Source organism: Kogia breviceps, chromosome 4 (assembly GCF_026419965.1).
Source record: "Kogia breviceps isolate mKogBre1 chromosome 4, mKogBre1 haplotype 1, whole genome shotgun sequence".
Classification (NCBI taxonomy): Eukaryota; Metazoa; Chordata; class Mammalia; order Artiodactyla; family Physeteridae; genus Kogia; species Kogia breviceps.
Window position 1 is genome coordinate 92,161,815 of NC_081313.1, and position 19,578 is coordinate 92,181,392.

Genomic DNA, 19,578 nt, shown 5'->3' on the forward strand with positions numbered 1-19,578 from the left:
AGTGTTCTGTCAGTTCCACTGGAGACATCACCAAATGAAATGCTTACTTAGGAGACTTAAAAAAAAGATCCAGGTCAAGTGTTTGCAAGATAATGATATGCCAGATTTTAATTCCTCTCTTTGATGAACCACTTTTTTTGTCTTGCTTGAAGCCAGAGATAATCAGTAAAGGAGTGATTAATATTAAATGTTCAGTGCATTAATCTTTACATATTGTTCACTTGGATATTTGCTCATTAGCTGACTTAAAATAACACTTAATTATTATTGTGTTATAGATGTTCTTGATATTTGTAGGAAAGTATTCATTGAAATCTAAAAATTTAAACTTCAGGTTATCAAGTTTCTTCCCTAGATAGTGATATAATTATAGGAATTTAAGGAAAGAGTATTTAGTTTTATATTGAGAAAAATAGCTCATAGTCAGTATTTGGGCTGTTCTTCCAGTTGGGGCATAACACATTTCAAGGGTTATAGAGTGGATGTGTAAATCTATCTCTTTGTCACTGAAATGAAACTGGTGAAAAAGCATCTGTCTTAATATTCTTACTGTTAAAAAATGTAATTATACTGTTTAATGTATGCTGTAGTTGGTTTCTACAAATTTACCCATACCTGATTTCTCAAATTTATTGAAATGCAAATGCTGTGGTTACTGGGAATTATTATTAGAATATTATTATTATTATTATTAGGATTTTGCATATCATTTCTTCCACAAAAGTAATTAAAGAGAACCTTTGCAAATTGGAAGCTCTGCTAAATCGGTTCACTTTTGTGGCTGGTGTTAACTGCTTAGTAAGTCTTAATGAAATCCAAATCTCAGTGTCTGTATGTATGAAGCACTAACATTACACCATCTCTGAAAGAAAGATGTTTCATGCCACTGCCCAGAGCCAGGCTTACGCAGGGATGGGTCTCTAACTGCTGGGTGGTCGCCAGCACATGGACTGTTAATTGGCAAAAGAGTAATAACAACCAAACTTTAATAAACATCATATGCCTGTTCCTTTATTTTGAGATGTTCTGGAGATGTCTTGGAATGAAGGAAGAGCTCTGGAAACATAGGTAGCTCCTTCCTTTACCCTGTAGGCTTTTAGAGCATGGGGGATAATGAACAGCATAACCAGTGGCTGCGGTGTGTGAGTGTGGGTGTCTGTGTATAATTGTATATGTGTTTATAGTGGGATGTATTTGATAGAGAAAGACAGAATTCTAGTCTTTACTTTCTCTCTTGCATCTTAGGGCTTGCAGAATAGCAAGGAGAATCCAATAGAAAAACTAGTCATTACTTAAGAGGGGAAAATTAGATAATTTTTTTGAAACATGACAGGCAATCCTTTCAAAATTTAAAATTAAATTTTGGGGAAAAGACTGAGCTTAAATCTGATAGTTGACTTCTTTTGTTGCTTTATTATCAGTTACCAATAATCTGAAATAGAGATTGAAAATCTTTGGTTAAATATTTCATTACACACTGCTCTCTCTTTCTCTGAGCCCCTTAAAAACTAATCTTGCCTCTACCTTTTGTTAAGTTTGTAGGGGACTCCTGGTTTTGATGAATGAATGAGTTGTGTAGAATTTATACTCTAGAAATGACACTTAGACCTAAGAACCACCCCTCAGGAACCCTGATGACCTTCGTGTAGAACTTAAATCACACGAGCTTTCCACATTTCTTGAACTATGGAAGAGAGACCAAGTTCTCCTGAGAACCTCCTTTGTGTCAGGTACTTTCACCTGTGTTACTTTATTAAATCCATTCAGTGACCCATCAAAGGAGGTATCATATGCTCATTTCTGTAGACAAGAAATATGAGCCCCCCAAAAGTAAGGTAACTGAACTAAAGACCTTTAACCAGTAAGTGACAAAGTTGGGATTTGAACCCAGGTGTCTTTCCTCTTGTTCTCTTCCCTCTACCCCACTGATGGCCGATTGTATCCTCACTTTGAAGCTGAAGGGCTGCTGGCAGTGCCTCTCATCATAGGGTGGGAGTATGTGTGCCACAGTGTGAGGGGCAGGGAAGTGGGCGATCCTGGGGACAATGCTCTGTCCTGTCACTTTGGAGAGCCACCAGGTGTGTAGGAGCTCTTACACCAACTCTGAAATTCTCTACAATTGTCAAGTGCTTTTTACTACAAGAAAATACTAAGAATACCCTACAGGAGCATTTCTTCTAGGAAATAGTCTAAGCAAGTATAAAAAAGGAAAAAGAGGCTCTAGGAGATTTAAAAAATAATCTGCTGAAGACCATACACTTATAGCAGAGCTGTGTTTTAAACTGGGCTTGTAGCTTTAAACCAAATGGCTCTGCACTCTGTCCCTTTACCCAGGCTGCCAAGCTGTGCCACACTGACCAGCTGGAGGGCAGAAAGCTTGTCCCAGTCCCAGGTCCTGTACAGCCTGTGCTAGATCAGTTTATGTTTCTGGACTTTAGTTTTATGAATCTTGTGATATGATTTTCCCATTTCTCATTTATTCCTGAAAGAGAAACCATGAGGAAAAATTGAATAATAAAGTAAAATCTCATTATAAAATGCCTCAGTCGTCCACATATTATTGGGTTATGTTTTTAGGGCAAATATTTTTCCCTCTATGCAATGAAGTACATACTACCCAAGTCTTAGAGTAAGTTTGTTGTAAGTAGATGTTATCTTCATACTCCAAACCATTTCTAATAATGGAATTTTGTTCTCTATATAGAATTTTTAAAAGATTTTCAGGGGAGAGATGTTGCTATTTGTGTTACCTTATGTACTACCTTTAAAACAAATAGTTAAAACTGTAGAAATATTCTCAAATTGATTATTTAAAAAACATTATTTACTTGTATTTAGTAAATAATTATATAATATTTTATGTGCCTGGCATAGTTCTAGAAAATGTATAAATATTAATACTTAACATTCATAATAAGCCTATGAAGTGGTCAATGGTATTATTCTTACTTTAGTAATGAGGAAATGGAGATACAGAGAGTTTGAGTAATGTTTCCCAAGGTCAGAGAGCTAGGATATGATATCGCTGGGATTTGAACCCAGTCTCCAGAACTTGTCTATTAACAATACATTAGGGCTTCCCTGGTGGCGCAGTGGTTGAGAATCCGCCTGCCGATGCAGGAGACACGGGTTCGTGCCCTGGTCCGGGAAGATCCCACATGCCGCGGAGCAACTAAGCCCGTGAGCCATGGCCGCTAGGCCTGCGCGTCCGGAGCCTGTGCTCCGCAACGGGAGAGGCCACAGCAGTGAGAAGCCCGCATACAGCAAAAAAAAAAAAAAAAACAATACATTAATATGTAAAAGAAAACAGCAAAATGAAAGCTGGTAAATGATAATTTTCTTATCAAATAACATTATTAGATTTTTATATATTTTCATTATATATAAGGAAAAATAAGTAGTTAAATTTCAAGTGAAAGTAAACCTCTCACTGTTTGCCCCCTACTCCCTCCCCTCCCCCTGGTTTCCATGAAGTCTTGAATATGAAGTACATACACTCATGGATGGAACCTGTCATTTTAATTCCTCATATCAAGTCATATCCTCACTTAGCCTGATGAGAAACTGTTTTTTATGAGTGTTTTGGGCCTCTCTTTATTTCTAATAAAAGTGGATGAGGTAGTAAGGAGGGGAAGCTTTCACAGAAGAATGTAGGAGGTGAATTTGGCTTTATAAGTCTTATTTAGTCTCTTTTAGGGAGAGAGCCACCAATATATATTCTGTAAATGTAGGATAAATGGGATTTGTGGCCAATAAAAGACTTTTTTTCTTCCCATTAGGTGGCTCTTAACTGTGTGAATCAAAGTATTGATAGATACTTAGAAATGCATTTTCTCTGTACCTAAATGATACTTTCTGTCATGAAAGCCAGAGTTGTTCATTGGCTCAAATTCAGCTGTGGAATAAACTTTTCGTAGGATGAATGTTGACTGAAATACAGCAAATTAAATTACATAGTTCCTTGGTAGATTAGTCTGTCCCCAGGGAAACTCTCCCTGTTGCATCCTCACATACTCTTAAGGAAGTGGTACTGTGCATGGGGTTTTAGGCTGCTTTAAATCTTCCTGGGCACTTCCTGACTCAGGTGAAGTGGGAGTAATCAATGATTGATTGTGTCAGAGGGTTCAGAGTGAAATCATACTAAGTGGTCCAATTGGGGAGGCTCTATGACTTGCCCTATAAGTACAGCATGGGGACGTGTTGATTCACGTAGAATCATTGCCTTCTGTAGTTTAGCCCAACACAATTTCTTTACTATTTAGTTGTAGAGCTGGAAGACCATCAGCATCCTCTGTTTCTAGCCTATCATTCTACTTAAATCAAAACCTAACTCCTCCTTTAATAAATCCTTTCTTTCCTGGTTCTCCCTCTGAAAGATCTTCCTTGTGTCGGCTGAGGAAAAAAAGCTCAACATGAGAGCTGTGAGTTCAGTTCAGTTTTATCTGGGGCTTACTGAGGACTAGAGGCTGAGAGAGAGCCTCTCAGATAGCTCTGAGGAACTGCTCCTAAGGGAATGCATGCAGTCAGGCACACGTCTCTGTAGAAGGTTGCTGCTAGTCACGAGGAGCGGATGTCTCCGTTAATGCTTTTAGCGCTTTTCTAAGTATGAGAAGATGCAAGAAACTAGGTTCATAAAATTTTCTCCGAAAAACACCTGACTATCTGAAGGCCTGTTCGGCCACTTTTTCCCAGCCTCATTCCTGATCTCTGTCCTGAACTCCTCTCAGAATGTATTGAAGGTCAGCAACTTTAGTGGCTAGTGACTTCATTCTTGTAGAACCAGATGGTGAGCGACATTCTTCAGTTGGCACTTCTGTCTCACCTAAATCTTTCCTATTAGAGTTTATTAGTTCCTTGGTTAACATGGCAGTGAGAATCCATTGAAAGCCCTATATGCTTATAACCTGTGTGAATCTGCGTTTTTTCTTCTCTCCATACACTGCAGATATTCTCCATGAGCTGTGGTGTAATTTTGTGGCTGTGTGGTTTTACCTGTGTGACTCGAAATGTTGTTTTTTCAAGTGGCAGGACAGCATTACAAATGAGTCGAGATCTTTCTATTCAACTTCCCCGGCCAGATCAGAATGTGGCAAGAAGTCGAAGCAAGACTTACCCTAAGAGAATAGCACCAACACAGCCAGCCGGTAAGTCACAGAGCCCCCAACTCCTCATTGCAACCTTGTGTTTCCTTTTAGGCTCCTGGTGTAACATACACTTAAGTGGTGACTGTAGCCCTGGAGGTTTTTAATTGTTAACACTAGAATTTTTAATTTGACCCAGAAAATGTCCACGCAATCAGAAATTATTAATAAGCAGGCAGGTAAGCAAGTTGAATCACCATAGCCTGCTTAATGACTATACTTAATAACTGTTTTTTGAAGGGATTAAATAAAACCTCAACTGCGTGATTTCTTAGTTTGGTGTAGCTGAGATTGGAATTGAAACAAAGTCTTTGGCAAAAGTCTTAAAAAAAAATACCGTTGACATAACAGTCTGTAAAGAATTTAGTTTTTTGTTATCATTGATCTTTCTTTTATTGTGAACTATAATAAAGTGCATAAAGTATACATACTATATACCTATGCACATACACATAAGTGTGTGTTTATATACACATATAAATATATACGTGGGCGTGCACATGCACACACACACAATTTAACATAGCCTTCAGCCCCAGAAGTGCCTGCTGTTTGCTTGGTCACATCCTCACCTTCTCCTCCCTCCCCAACCAGTGAAAACCTCTGTCTGACTGTGTGGTAATTATTTCTTTACTTTTCACTATAATTTTACTACTTATGTAAAAGTAGTTTGTTTTTCCTATTTTTAAAACATTATATAATTGAATCAAGTGGTGTGTTCCTTTGTGTCTTGCTTCTATCAGTGTTATATGTAATATATACTAAAGTGCATTCATTTTTCTTTCAGTGAGTTTTCTATTGTATGACAGCTTCTTATCCATTCTACTCTTTTTTTTTTTTTTTTTTTTTGTGGTACGCAGGCCTCTCACTGCTGTGGCCTCTCCCATTGCGGAGCACAGGCTCTGGACGCGCAGGCCCAGCGGCCATGGCTCACGGGCCCAGCCGCTCCGCGGCATGTGGGATCCTCCCAGACCAGGGCATGAACCTGTGTCACCTGCATTGGCAGGTGGACTCTCAACCACTGCGCCACCAGGGAAGCCCTCCATTCTACTCTTGATGGACATTTGGGTTATTCAGATTTTTTGTTTTTAATGCACACCACTTCTTTAATAAACCACCTCATCAATCAGTTTCAATCCATGTTCAATGTTCAGAGCTTGCAAAATTTTACTCTGAAGTGATCTTACTGACTTTGGTTTGTGGCTTGCTTACAGATCAGCCTTGTCTAACACTCTCCACGGACTTTTCACATATATTATTTCCCTTGAGCCTCCCAGTAATCCTGTGAGGTAGGGCAAGGCAGACACTACATTCCCATTTTACAGATGAGGAAGACATGGTCCCAGTAGCTAGAAAGGGGTGGGGCTGGGACGAGAGGCCAGATCTCCTGGCTCCTTCTGCCATATTGTATGAAGAGAATGGAATTTTTAATAACAATAAAAAATTGTGGGTTTTTTGGGGTGGTGGGATGAATTGGGAGATTGGGATTGACATGTATACACTAATATGTATAAAACAGATAACTAATAAAAAAATAACATCTGAACATCACTTGACAGTTGGCAAAGCATTATGACAGCTGTTGTTTCATTTAACCCTCATGACAAGCCTATGAGGAACATGTTTTGAGTTTGCTCCGCCGCTGCTGGCTGTGAGAATGTCACCTGACTTACAGTTTCTCAAGTGAAATTAAATCTGATTGTGGGTCCCCTCCTCTCACTGGGCTGAGAGGAAATTAAATTCTTTCTGATGGTTCTACAGTGGCAAAAATAAGACATGATTTAATTTTGCAATGGGTTACCTGCCACATAAGTAAGTAATATCATTATCCCCATTTAGCTGATGAGGAAACTAAGATTATAAAGGTAATTTGGCCAAGATTACATAATAAGCAGGTGACTTAGGACAGAAATTCTAGCTTTAATATTTGATATCTTAATATTTTTATCTTAATATTTTGTGATTATCTTTGAATATGATCAGTCTTAAATCCCATTTGGATCAAGTACAGTGTGGTATAACTGATAAGCAAACTTTCAGATCCTTTGCTATTTCTTAAACACCAGGCCTCATGAAATTATTCTGAGACCAACCAAGAATATAAAAAGCATTCCTCGCATCAAATCAACGTTTCTTTCCACTTGAGATGCTGGAACCACACGTGATTTTTACACAGACCTGCTCAGGTTGTTCCTTTTCCTCTCCTCATGTGCTCTTAGAAAAATATCTGCCTCTGTAACATTGTGTCTGTCTGTCTGTCTCTCCTTGGAAGCCGGAATTCCAGAAGCTGATTTATTTAGGGACAAGGGGTTTTGTTTTTGTTTCTCTCCTGGCTTATGTAGATCCAGCCAAATGCAGTTTTCACAGAGTAGCCTGGAACTGTACTGAGCCCTCGAGTCCGTCTCCCCTCCCTACTAGTGTTGTATTAAAACACACTCCGTCTAGGGTGGAGTCTGAGGAGGTGGATAATGCGCAGCCCAAAGTGCTCGAGGGAAGCCTCTCAGCATCAGGCTGAGAATCTTTTAAAAAATGCAGCACATGTTATGCTTTTACTATTATAAAAATACATCCTCGCTTTAGGAAATTGAGGAACCTCAGAACTCCCCCTCCCCTGCAAAAAGAGTATCTTTCATGTTCAGTTCCATTCTCTTAGCGCTAACACTATTTTATATAGCCTTCTGGTCATTTGCATATCTTTTCTGCAAAAATGATATAGCAGTGTTTTTATTTACTTTTAATTTAATAACATATCATGAATATGTTCTAACAAGTTTTAAGTGTTCTTATATAGCACCATTTGAATGTCCAAATAATTTTCTGCTGCATAGATGCATTGATGTGACATAATTTATTCAACCAGTTGTTAGTTTTTGGATATTTAAGCTGTTTCAAAATTTGAAAAATATAAATGTAACTAAAGTGAATATTTTTATAGTGATATCTCTAAGTATTCATGCTGATTTATTGTATGTATTTTAAATAATGGTATATTTTTATAATTTTTACTCAAAAAAGAGGATCATACAGTGCTGTGTTTAAAAGCTGAGACTGCTGTGTGTACATTTCACTTTGATTTTGAATTACTTTTCGAGCCTGTGTTCCACAAAACTGTGATGTGTTCTAGGGACCCAGAGATGACCCTGCCCTTGACAGCATGATTGTCCTGGGTGGGGAGGGACCATTTAGCAATGCCTATGATGCACAGTTATTTCAGTTGCTGTCATGCACATATGAAGAATGCTCTGGGGGCAGGGATAATGTTGTTCTATGTTTATTTGAATGTTACATATTCTTTTTTTGTTTGTTTGTTTGTTTTTTGGTTGTGCTGCGTCTCAGTTGTGGCAGATGGGCTCCTTAGTTGCGGCTCACGGGCTCCTTAGTTGTGGTGCAAACTCTTAGTTGCAGCATGCATGTGGGATCTGGTTCCCCAACCAGGGGTCAAACCCATGCCCCCTGCATTGGGAGGTGGATTCTTAACCATTGTGCCACCGGGGAAGTCCCTGAATGTTACATATTCTTTTTCCTCTAATTCAGGTGTACTCTGCTTTGAGCCTCAGTTGAACCCAGCTGGTAGAGAGACCCAGTCTCTAAGGTCATGGTGGGGTTCAGACTTGGAGTGGAACAATTGAAGAGGGCGCTCTTGTCTTCACCTACATCAGTCACCTGTGCTCCTTATCCCACCCAGCAGGTCCCATGAAGCAGGGCAATTCTGTGTGAATCTGGGCCACTGTGAGTATGAGAGGGGAGGGGTTATTGGTAAGCCCCGGAGCCTCCTGTGCTTAGGGTCAAGCCTGCCCCTTTAAGCCTCTGCTGTGGCCGGTGGTGGAGGGAAGGATGCTGTGAGGGAGTGGCCTGTAGGTCCCTAGGTTGCTGTAGCCCTCAAGCCTCCATCTCCTTCCCCACCAAGCCTTTTCTGCCACTCCAGGCAGCTCCTCCAGCTCTATCACTTCAGATTCCCACACTCCCAGCTCCAGAGCAGCCTCCTTGCTCCAAAGCTCCCTGTTCCTGAGATTCGTTCATGGGTGGTGAGGCAGGAAAGGAACGATAGCTCAAAACAGTAGTTTTTTTTTTTCTATTGACCAAAGAGAAGCAAAAGTATTACCTTACTAAATATTCCTGCCACAATTACTTAAATTTTTGTTTGAAAATTTTGACAATTAAAATGGTAGAAAGCTTATTTTAAAACATAGAAAAAGTTTATTTTATTAGATTGTACTGTGTTCGGCAAAAATGGAGTTGTGGTTTAAAAGGAAGATAGATTAAAAAAAAAAACTCTAATGAGGCCAGCTATGAATTTTCATAAATTGAATTCTGGTACGCTCTCTAAAATAAAACTTTAGAGCTACAGTTCCAAGTCATTGGCATAAATTCTCACCTCTCATTTAACATTTATAGATACTAAAAAACAAGTTGTGATAGAAAGGAGACTTTAGCTCTTTTTAGTTTATATCATTAATTTATACTACATAACTTGTAACTTCAGAAGATGTTATTTTTATTTCTTCTGAAGTTAAAGTAATTCAGTCAGACTTGATGACTACTGCCCTTAACCCGCATCTCAGTTCTCTGCAGCTTTAAAAAGCCTGTGTTTTCATTTCTCAGTCAGGAATAATAAATGCCCTGGTAGCTCAAAAGCCATTGTGTTTAGAATCCACCAAGATTAGACCTTGGCACCTCTATGAGGAAGTGCATTCCAGAGTCAGGAGCCCTGCACCCAGCCTGCCTTCTGCCTGCACCCCATCCCCCCAGCGGAGTTCAGCGCCAGGGCAGGCAGCCAGAGCATTCCTGCAAATCTGCTCCGCAGAGGAGCTTGAGGGTAAAGCAGGAGGCGAGATGGCAGGAAGGAAAAGTGCATATTTTGTACAGCCCTTTCTTTGACAAGCTCTTGGCAGCTCACGAAGGTGGGTTCCTGTCAGAAAAGAGTTTCTGCTGTAAGAAGACAGCAGTAAAGACAGAATGTAAAGGCAGTAAAGACAGAATGTTTAGCTATAATCCGTAATTACCTGTAAGAAAAATAATGGGTGAAATCACTTACAGTGGATAAACAATGCTGTGATTGTCTGATGCAGCATTTTGAGTTCTTAAGCATATCATACTGATGAACAGAGAAATAAATAGTTGCAGTGTAGTCTTGAGACAACTGAAAAGCCAGTTCAGGTGACATTTTGGCATTCCCACTCTGAATCTGTGGAAGACACTGCAGACACAATGCCCGAGGGATCCTGAAAATGACTTGAGAGTGAAGATGGTTTGTGCCTGGTCTGGAAGCAGAGAGCTACTGCTCAGGCCAAGCCAATGTTTCTGTGCAGGAGAGAGGACCCAGTGTTGCCAATCTTCCACTGTCTTAAGGGAAGCACGAAATTTAGATATTTATAGAAACTTTCCAGAATTTTAAGTTTTGGCAATTGATTTCATTTTGAGGAAAGTCTCTGTGTGCTAAATCAAACATTCCTGTGGACCCAGTATGGCTTGAGGGCTGCCTCTTGAGAACCTCTGATTGACAGAGCTGGTGTGAATGGCCGATCCACCTGTCCTGGGGTCTCTGGGTTTTTGCAGCATCCCCTGTGGAGGTCAGGTTCTACACTCCATGACTCCCAGCAGGAACACTTTGTAGCTGGTAGGTTGGTTGGCCAACTCTAGGGGATGATGGTGCCACACAGGTCTGAACCCCCTAGCAAATGATTCACATGTGGGTAGCTGACTGACATTTACTGGTGACCTGAGCTGGGTGTAGCCCAAAGCAGGAGAGACAGAGAAATGCTTTGACATAGTGAAGTACAGTTTCATCAATTTGATGTAATATAAAGCTCTGGGCTGCTGAGACATAGTAATGTCAAGAGAGTAATAATCACTTATTAGTGCTTGCTCTGGTTGGCACATTGTGTCAGACATGAGGTCAGCAGAAACCCAGCTTGGCTTGTGGCGATCAAATATAGATTAAAAAAAATTTTTTTTTTTTTTTAACACAGACAAAAGGCAAGCTATGTGAGGAGAGACTGGCATATCAGACTGAGCTACATCTGATAAATCTGGGTTCAGCCTCAGTCATCCCTGTACTAACTGTGCAATGTGAGGAAGTTACTTAACCAGGCTGAGCCTCAGTTTCTTTGTGGGTCCAGTGGGGGTATTACCTCCTGCCTCACAGGTTGTTGTCATGCAGGATGGTGTCTGCATTGGGCACAGCATCGTGTCAAGAACATAGAGGGGCTTGGTGCACTTCAGTTTCTTTATCCTAAATCAGAAGGAGTCTTTCTATACATAGTGTGGACCAGCCTGTGAGTCTGCCTGACAGTCTTTGAATTATATTTACCATATAGCATCAACTTCACATACAAAGGATAATACAATTATATGAGGGAGGTATGGCCTTTTGAGATTGATGGGTGGAGAGGGTCATTCAAGTGCAGTGAATGGGCTTTGGAAAGACATCAGTTACCCCTGATTTATTCTAGAAGATTGGGTATAAACAAGTATGAGGGAAGTGGGCAAGTCAAAGGGCCCCCTGTGTGTAGGTTTCTTCTGTCCTGCCTGCCTGAAGATCTCTGGGTACACAAGGGCAGCTGTTGTCAGGCAGTATTGGGAGCCCAGAGTTGGGGATCGTCCTACTTACCCTGTTCCTACTTCCCAGAGTAATCATTTTTCTCAGCTTATTTTTACCCGCACTCCGTGCTCGCCACTCTCCAGGCGCTCCAGCACCACTGGGATAGTCTATGGCTATGAATTGGGAATAACAAATGCGTTACAGTGACTCCATAAAAATGATGAGATTGTATGCTGGTTTTAAAGTTCACATAGTTAAATCAATTCATCTTCTGTGTAAGGTGGTTTTTCCTATTTGAGGTAATCAGGTACTAGGCCTATCCAAGTCCACTTTTCGTGTCAGGCAGGCAATGGAAACAGAAGACAAAGGGCTAAGCTGAAAGGGCTCAGGGAGGGAAGCAGAGTTGTTGAATGAGGAGTAAACAGAAGCTGTGGCTGTGGATCTGTGATTTCATAAGTCAAGTCCCAACCTCAATAAGCTGTTAGATCAGCAACCTCACTTCTGCAATATAAGCAGGCCTGTTGCTGTGTTTGTCATCACAGAGACTAGAAACTACCTAAATGTCCATTAGTAGGGAACTGGCCTAATAAAATAATAGATGTGTACCCCTAGGAAATACCATGTGTCTCTTAGAAGAAATCTGAGGGCAGGATTTGACGTTGTGTTGTTGGTCTGATTCTATAATCCCACCATGTCTGCCTTGAAAGGTCAGATCCCCTGAGGAGTTCCACAAGGCAGAGGAATGTTAATGACCAACAGTCATTGAGCATCACTTCATGCCCGGTGCTGTACTAGACACATGCAGATAGTATCTCCCTCATTTATTTTAGAAGGGTGCTGTGACTCTCAGTGTAACAGGTGAGAAGACAGAGGCAAGGACTTGCCCAGGGCCCCAGAGCTGGAATATGATCCCAGGTCACTTAGAGTCTGCAATGTGGAGAGGAGGAACAAAAAAGAATGTGATAAATTTGTGTCAATATGGAATGATCTCCAAGAGGTAGTATAAGCAAGAAAAAAAAAAGCCAGGGGTGGGGGCCAGCAGCATGTAATATGCTCCCATTACATTAAAATACAATCAAAAAAAGAAATCAGAAATCAGGAGTGGGAGAGAGATTTATTTTTACTCTGTATTCTTTAATAGCATTTGTGTTTTTACCATGTTGTACTTTAAAAAAGCCCTTCAGATACTTGTCTTGAATGCCTTAAGTTCACAAGATGATTTCAAATGTCCATTCAAGTTTCCAGATGAGGACACTGATATTATGCTAGGAAGCGTGCATCAAAATTTATGGAAAAAGTAATAGAACGATACGAGACAGATCATACAAATTCAAATGTTAGGATTTCTACTGTGCTGTTACAGATACAGCTCAAGTCTTCAAGGCAAGGGGCATAAGACATTTTCATATCTGTACATTTAAACGTAGGCCTTAAAGTGTGGGAGATTGCACTGTAGATCCTCAAGTCAGATCATGCTTTGTTTCAAAGGAGGAAGACTCATGTAGGACCTACAGTCCTTGGATTAGATGAAGTAGAGGACAATCACTTTGTGTTGTAGGCAAGGAAACTGAAGCCCAGAGAGGTGAAATGATTTGCAAGTGTAGCAAGTTCTGGAACCTGGAGGGTATCTGGATGAGAATCACTAGGCACTGTGAGGAATGTCTGGAAAAAGACAGTGATGTAATAACTCTCACACCTATTGGGCACTTGATGGGTATTGTGAAGTTTTGCATGTTTGTCCTCTCTAGTTCAGCTGAAGACAGGAAGGGAAGAAATTAGTAAAAATTGTCATACAAGGGAATTGGAACAAGGCATTCTGACCAAGAGTTGTTATGTGGGTAGTTTTTGAGAGGATTTCTAGAAAATTTAGGAGAGTGTTAACTTTGTTTTCAAAAGAGTGTGGTTATGACTGTCCTCCTTCAAACCTGATAAGTCAGAATTAGGTAATCAACTGAGGTATGGTCCATGTCTGTGACCTCACTTTCTCTTCACCCTAAGAACTCCTGTGACTGATTATGTAAGCCTTTGCATTGAGAAGGCATGTGGTACAGTGGCAGGAAAACCAAAAAACCAAAACATGTGCCTGATTTGAGTAGACTTGAATTCCTGGTCTTACTCGGCTGTGACTTGTAACACATCATTCAACATGCTGAGCTTTCATCTCATTGTCCATAAAGTGAAGCAGTTCTTTTGGTAAACCTGTGGGAAGGTGGATGGTATCCTCATCTTACACATGAGGAAACAGTAGCTCAGAAACATTGAATACTTATTTAAAGTTACACAGATAGTAAGAGCAGCAGCAGGGTTTGGACCCGGGTCTTTAGAATATTAAGGCACATCCTTGGAAAGTAAATGGAAAACAAAAAAAGTGAAAGGTGATTTGAAAATAAGCATACATGCTGTGGTTTTCCCACTATTGTGTGATTCCTTTACTTCACTAGATCTGCATGTTTCAGCAGATATTCTTGAAGATAATGCATTTACAGAGGAGCAGCAAGTCAGTCTGATTTTATATCAAGTCATTTTTAAAAGAAAATATTTAAGTTCTTTGGGACATTTTACCCATGAAAGAGGGGAAATGGCAGTAACCGTGTAAATTGCAAGGAGCATTAGGTTAGGTCACAGAGTCGGGTGTATGGTTTGTTCAAGGCTGTCTTCCTTTGTTGACACCCTTTTCTACTCTGCCTTGAAGCTGATGTTTATTTTCATTCTGTAAAAAATGTCTTAATATATGGCAAGTTGGTTAGATTTTTCTCTAAAAAGTTAATGATTCCACTCTTTCTGGGAGTGTTTAGCATTCCATGCATAGCTATCAAAATTAAAAAAGCAAGCAAGGCTAAAGGCGTATTGTATGTTCCAGTTAAATACCATAGCTTTAGTAAGTTACCATAAATGACACTTTTTATCCCCTTTACCTTCTCATTCAACAAGAATTTATTGAGCACTTCTTTGGCATAAGAACTGTGATGATGTAATTAATAATAAATAATCATTTGATGAAATTAGAACACTTCCTAACACCATACACAAAAATAAACTCAAAATGAATTAAAGACCTAAATATAAGGCCAGTCACTATAAAACTCTTAGAGGAAAACATAGGGAGAACACTCTATGACATAAATCACAGCAAGATCCTTTTTGACCCACCCACCTCCTAGAGAAATGGAAATAAAAACAAAAATAAACAAATGGGACCTAATGAAACTGAAAAGCTTTTGCACAGCAAAGGAAACCATAAACAAGATGAAAAGGCAACCCTCAGAATGGGAGAAAATATTTGCAAATGAAGCAACTGACAAAGGATTAATCTCCAAAACATACAAGCAGCTCATGCAGCTCAATATCAAAACAACAAACAACCCAATCCAAAAATGGGCAGAAGACCTAAACAGACATTTCTCCAAAGAAGATATACAGATTGCCAACAAACACATGAAAGGATGCTCAACATTGCTAATCATTAGAGAAATGCAAATCAAAACTATAATGAGGTATCACCTCAAACCAGTCAGAAAGGCCATCATCAAAAAAATCTACAAACAGTAAATGCTGGAGAGGGTGTGGAGAAAAGTGAACCCTCTTGCAGGGTTGGTGGGAATGTAAATTGATACAGCCATTATGGAGAACAGTATGGAGGTTCCTTAAAAAACTAAAAATAGGACTACCATATGACCCAGCAATTCCACTACTGGGCATATACCCTGAGAAAACCATAATTCAGAAAGAGTCATGTACCACAATGTTCATCGAAGCACTATTTACAATAGCCAGGACGTGGAAACAACCTAAGTGTCCCTCAACAGATGAATGGATAAAGAAGATGTGGCACATATATACAAAGGAATATTACTCAGCCATAAAAAGAAACTAAATTGAGTTATTTGTAGTGAGGTGGATGGACCTAGAGTCTGTCATACAGAGTGAAGTAAGTCAGAAAGAGAAACACAAATACCGTATGCTAACCCATATATATAGAATCTAAAAAAAAAGTGGTTCTGAAGAACCTAGGGGCAGGACAGGAATAAAGACACAGACATAGAGAATGGACTTGAGGACATGGGGAGGAGGAAGGGTAAGATGAAACGAAGTGAGAGTAGCATGGACATCTATACACTACCAAATGTAAAATAGATAGCTAGTGGGAAGCAGCCACATGGCACAGGGAGATATCTAGGTGGTTTGTGACCATCTAGAGGGGTGGGATAGGGAGGGTAGGAAGGAAATGCAAGAGGGAGGGGACATGGGGATATGTGTATATGTATAGCTGATTCACTTTGTTATACAGCAGCAACTAACACAACAATGTAAAGCAATTATATTCCAATAAGGACATTAAAAAAAATAATAATCGTTTAGCCTTCATCCCCATTTCTGGCACAGAGCTCCTAAAACACTTGGAATTTCCTAAGTGATAAGAACGCTAAAGGTGAAAGGAGCATCTTTTGTTATTCATAACAAGCCCCTTTTAACCACACCTGAATTTATGGTAATGAGATGACTCTGGAAAGCCCCAAACAAGGAGGGGGCGGTTGTTGCCAGGGAAACTAAACTTGAATAGAGGGTTGGAAACTTCAGTCCCATTCCTTGATTTCTGGGGAGGGGAGAAGCACTGGAGGTTGAATCAATCACCAATGACGAGTAATTTCATCAATCATGCCTATGTAATTGATTTCATCAATCATGCCTAGGTTTTTTTTGTAATAAAAACCTAGAAAGGATGGGGTTCTGAGGGGTTGGTGAACACGTAGATCTAGATGTGGAAAGAGTGGCGTGCTTACAGCATGGAAGTTCTATGCCCCCTTCCATGTACCTTGCTCTGTGCATCTCTTCGTCTGGCTGTTTCTGAGTTACATCCTTTTATATATAATAAACCAGCAATCTAGTAAATAACTGATTGTCTGAGTTCTGTTAGCTGATTTAACAAACAAATTGCATCTTAGGAGGGGGTCTTGGTAACCTCTGATCTATAGCCTGTTGGTCAGAAACACAGGTGGCAACCTGGACTTGTAACAGGTATCTAAAGTGAGGGCAGTCTTGTGGGGCTGAGCCTTTAACCTGTGGGATCTGACACTACCAAGTAGATAGTGTCAGGATAGAGCTGAATTGCAGGATACCCAGTCAGTGTCTGCTGAGAATGAAGAATTACTTGATGGTGCTGGAAAAAACACCCAGTGCAGACTCTATTCCATGGAACATGGGAAATGAATAAAACTTGGCCTCTGATCTAGAGGAACTTCATCACGTAGAAAGAATACAGTAGTTATTTAGCACTTGCTAAATGCCAAGCACTGTCTAAACGCTTTCTAGAAATTACCTAATGTAATCCTCATATCCACTATATAAGGAGTTGGTGATATCTCCGTTCTACAGATGAGGAAACTGAGACCCAAAGAGGTTTAATAACTTGTCCAAGATCACACAGTGCATAAATTGGCAGAGCTGAGAAACATATTTGGGTTTGTATGGCTTGTATGCTTAACCACTTTGTCAGACTGAAGAGGTAGAAACTGAAATATGGGCACACGTGTCAGGTGTTGTGGATTGGAGCACAGAAAGAGTTGTAAGTGTCCAGGAGGATAGTTTGCTTATGGCTAAATATGTAATCCATGATGCTGTTGTGAAGGAAGCGGATTTTGAAGGACGGGTGGATTAGGACAAAAGATTTCGAACTGAGTGTGCAGCCCCTGGTGGGGAGGAGATACAAGAGGGCTTCCAAAGCTTTATGTGGGCCCAGGCAGCTTTGATCGAATCAATTTCCAGATTCTCTTTCCTCAAAGCAGTCTGCCTGTGAGAGTAGGCTTGCCCCTTCCCAGTGGACGTTTTCCCATTTTCTAAAAGAAAGGCAGACGTTTTTCCCATTCAGAATCTCTTTAAATGTTAAACCTCCTGGGTTGGTGTTGGGAAAGTAAAATGACCTTAATTGTCAAGTGACACATCCTTGCATGTCATTTTCTCATTTTGACTTTCAGCAAAATTGGTGGAGGACCCAACTGATTTGCCACCTGATAGAAAATTAAAAATAATTTTCAAAAATATATCACCACTTGTAGAGTTACAGGTCTACATGTAACTCTTAGAAGTTCTTTGGGACACTGGTGATATCTTTACAACAGAATACTTACAGAATACTATAAATCTCTATTTAATGCGAACAGGGTTTCTCAGCATTGAAAATCTATCCAAATAAAAATAAGGCAGAATTGTTGCTAAACTGTTTCATTTTAGCACAGAATATTCTTGAATGGGTAGACCCATGTAATCATTGGGAAAACAAAACTACCCTGTTTATCTCACTAAGAATTACTTTTCAATAAAAACTTACTTTTTATATTTAATAATTATTTATCATCATTCATATGGTATGCTAATAATATGCTATTAATTATTGTAATGATAACTTGGTTCAGAAAAAATTTTTACCATGTAGAGCTTTATGGTCATGGGAAATAAAACTTTTACTTTATTTCTATTTTTTTTTGTCACAGAAGTAAGATAGAGTGATGAATAAAAACTTTCAAGTATAAAACATATTACTTTGGGATACATTTTTGCAGAGGAGATGAAATTGAATTGTAACTACAAGAGAAACATGCTATGAAATTTCCAAATGCTAAACTCATTTCATGTATTTTTAAAATGAATGACTGGGTATCAAATTTCTATGGTATTTTATTACACTGGTTATTTTCAAGAAAGTCATGAAACAGTTACATTTAATTAATTGATTTTTTTCAGTTTTAATATTTTAATTGAACTATAGTTGATTTACAGTGTGTTAATTTCTGCTATACAGCAAGGTGATTCAGTTATACATATATATAAATATATATATTTTTTATATTCTTTTCCATTATGGTTTTTTATAGGATATTATATGTAGTTCTCTGTGCTGTACAGTAGGACCTTGCTGTTTATCCCTCTTATACATAAAGCTTACACCTGCTAACCAACCTCCCACTCCATCCCTCCCCCAGCTCCTTCCCCCTTGGCAACCACCAGACTGTTCTCTATGAACATAGAGATTGGAAACAGTTACATTTTAAAATGTCAATATTTACTGTATGCTGCTAATGGCATCCTTTGGTATTATTTAAACTTTTTTTTTTTTTTTTTTTTTTTTTTGCGGTACGCGGGCTTCTCACTGTTGTGGCCTCTCCTGTTGCGGAGCACAGGCTCCGGACGCGCAGGCTCAGCGGCTACGGCTCATGGGCCCAGCCACTCCACGGCATGTGGGATCCTCCTGGACCGAGGCACGAACCTGTGTCCCCTGCATCGGCAGGCAGACTCAACCACTGCGCAACCAGGGAAGCCCTATTTAAACTTTTGATGCAAAATGTTAGATATCATCTTACAAACATGCACTGAGGTACATCATTTTTCAAATTCTTTTAGTGAGTACTTGTGTAAAAAGCTTAAAGAATGCTGAGTTAAGGCCTCCTAGATATGAACTCAAATATGGAAGCAGAAAAAAACAAAAATTTTCTCTATTTTGCCTGAGTCAACTAAGCCTTTTTAAAGTGATCTTTACACACAATTATACGTATTTTGTATTTGTATATACCTTATATACTACTGTAATTACATCAAATTAAACCTCTAGAGCAGTGGCCTAGCACACTCCTCTGGAACAGTACCAACTTTAGGTCAGGTGTGGAACTGTCCACCTGCCCTAGACCAAGTGATCATAAATGGGGGGCTTGAGAAAAGATGGCTGGAGAAGGTTTGTGGTATGTTGCTCTAAATTGTGTAGCTGATGGGGGTTGGGGATGGTAGGCCAGGGGGAGTGCAAGAGAGTACCAGGATAGGATGTGAGCATTTATTCTGTTTTCTTCTCTCAAACTGTGTCCTCCTATCACAGGAAGAAAAAACTTGATATCTAAGAGATTTGCCACA

General features: G+C 39.6%; 1 protein-coding gene across 8 annotated transcripts in view; it reads left to right on the forward strand.

Annotated features, from left to right (window-relative positions):
• Positions 1-19,578, forward strand: part of EPB41L4A (erythrocyte membrane protein band 4.1 like 4A) — a 268,976-nt gene that overhangs the window by 190,367 nt on the left and 59,031 nt on the right. For all 8 annotated transcript variants that reach the window (XM_067031457.1, XM_059062177.2, XM_067031456.1 and 5 more), the window contains one exon: positions 5,023-5,144. In XM_067031457.1, coding sequence (XP_066887558.1) covers positions 5,023-5,144 — 122 coding nt within the window. The remainder of the gene's footprint in view (positions 1-5,022; positions 5,145-19,578) is intronic.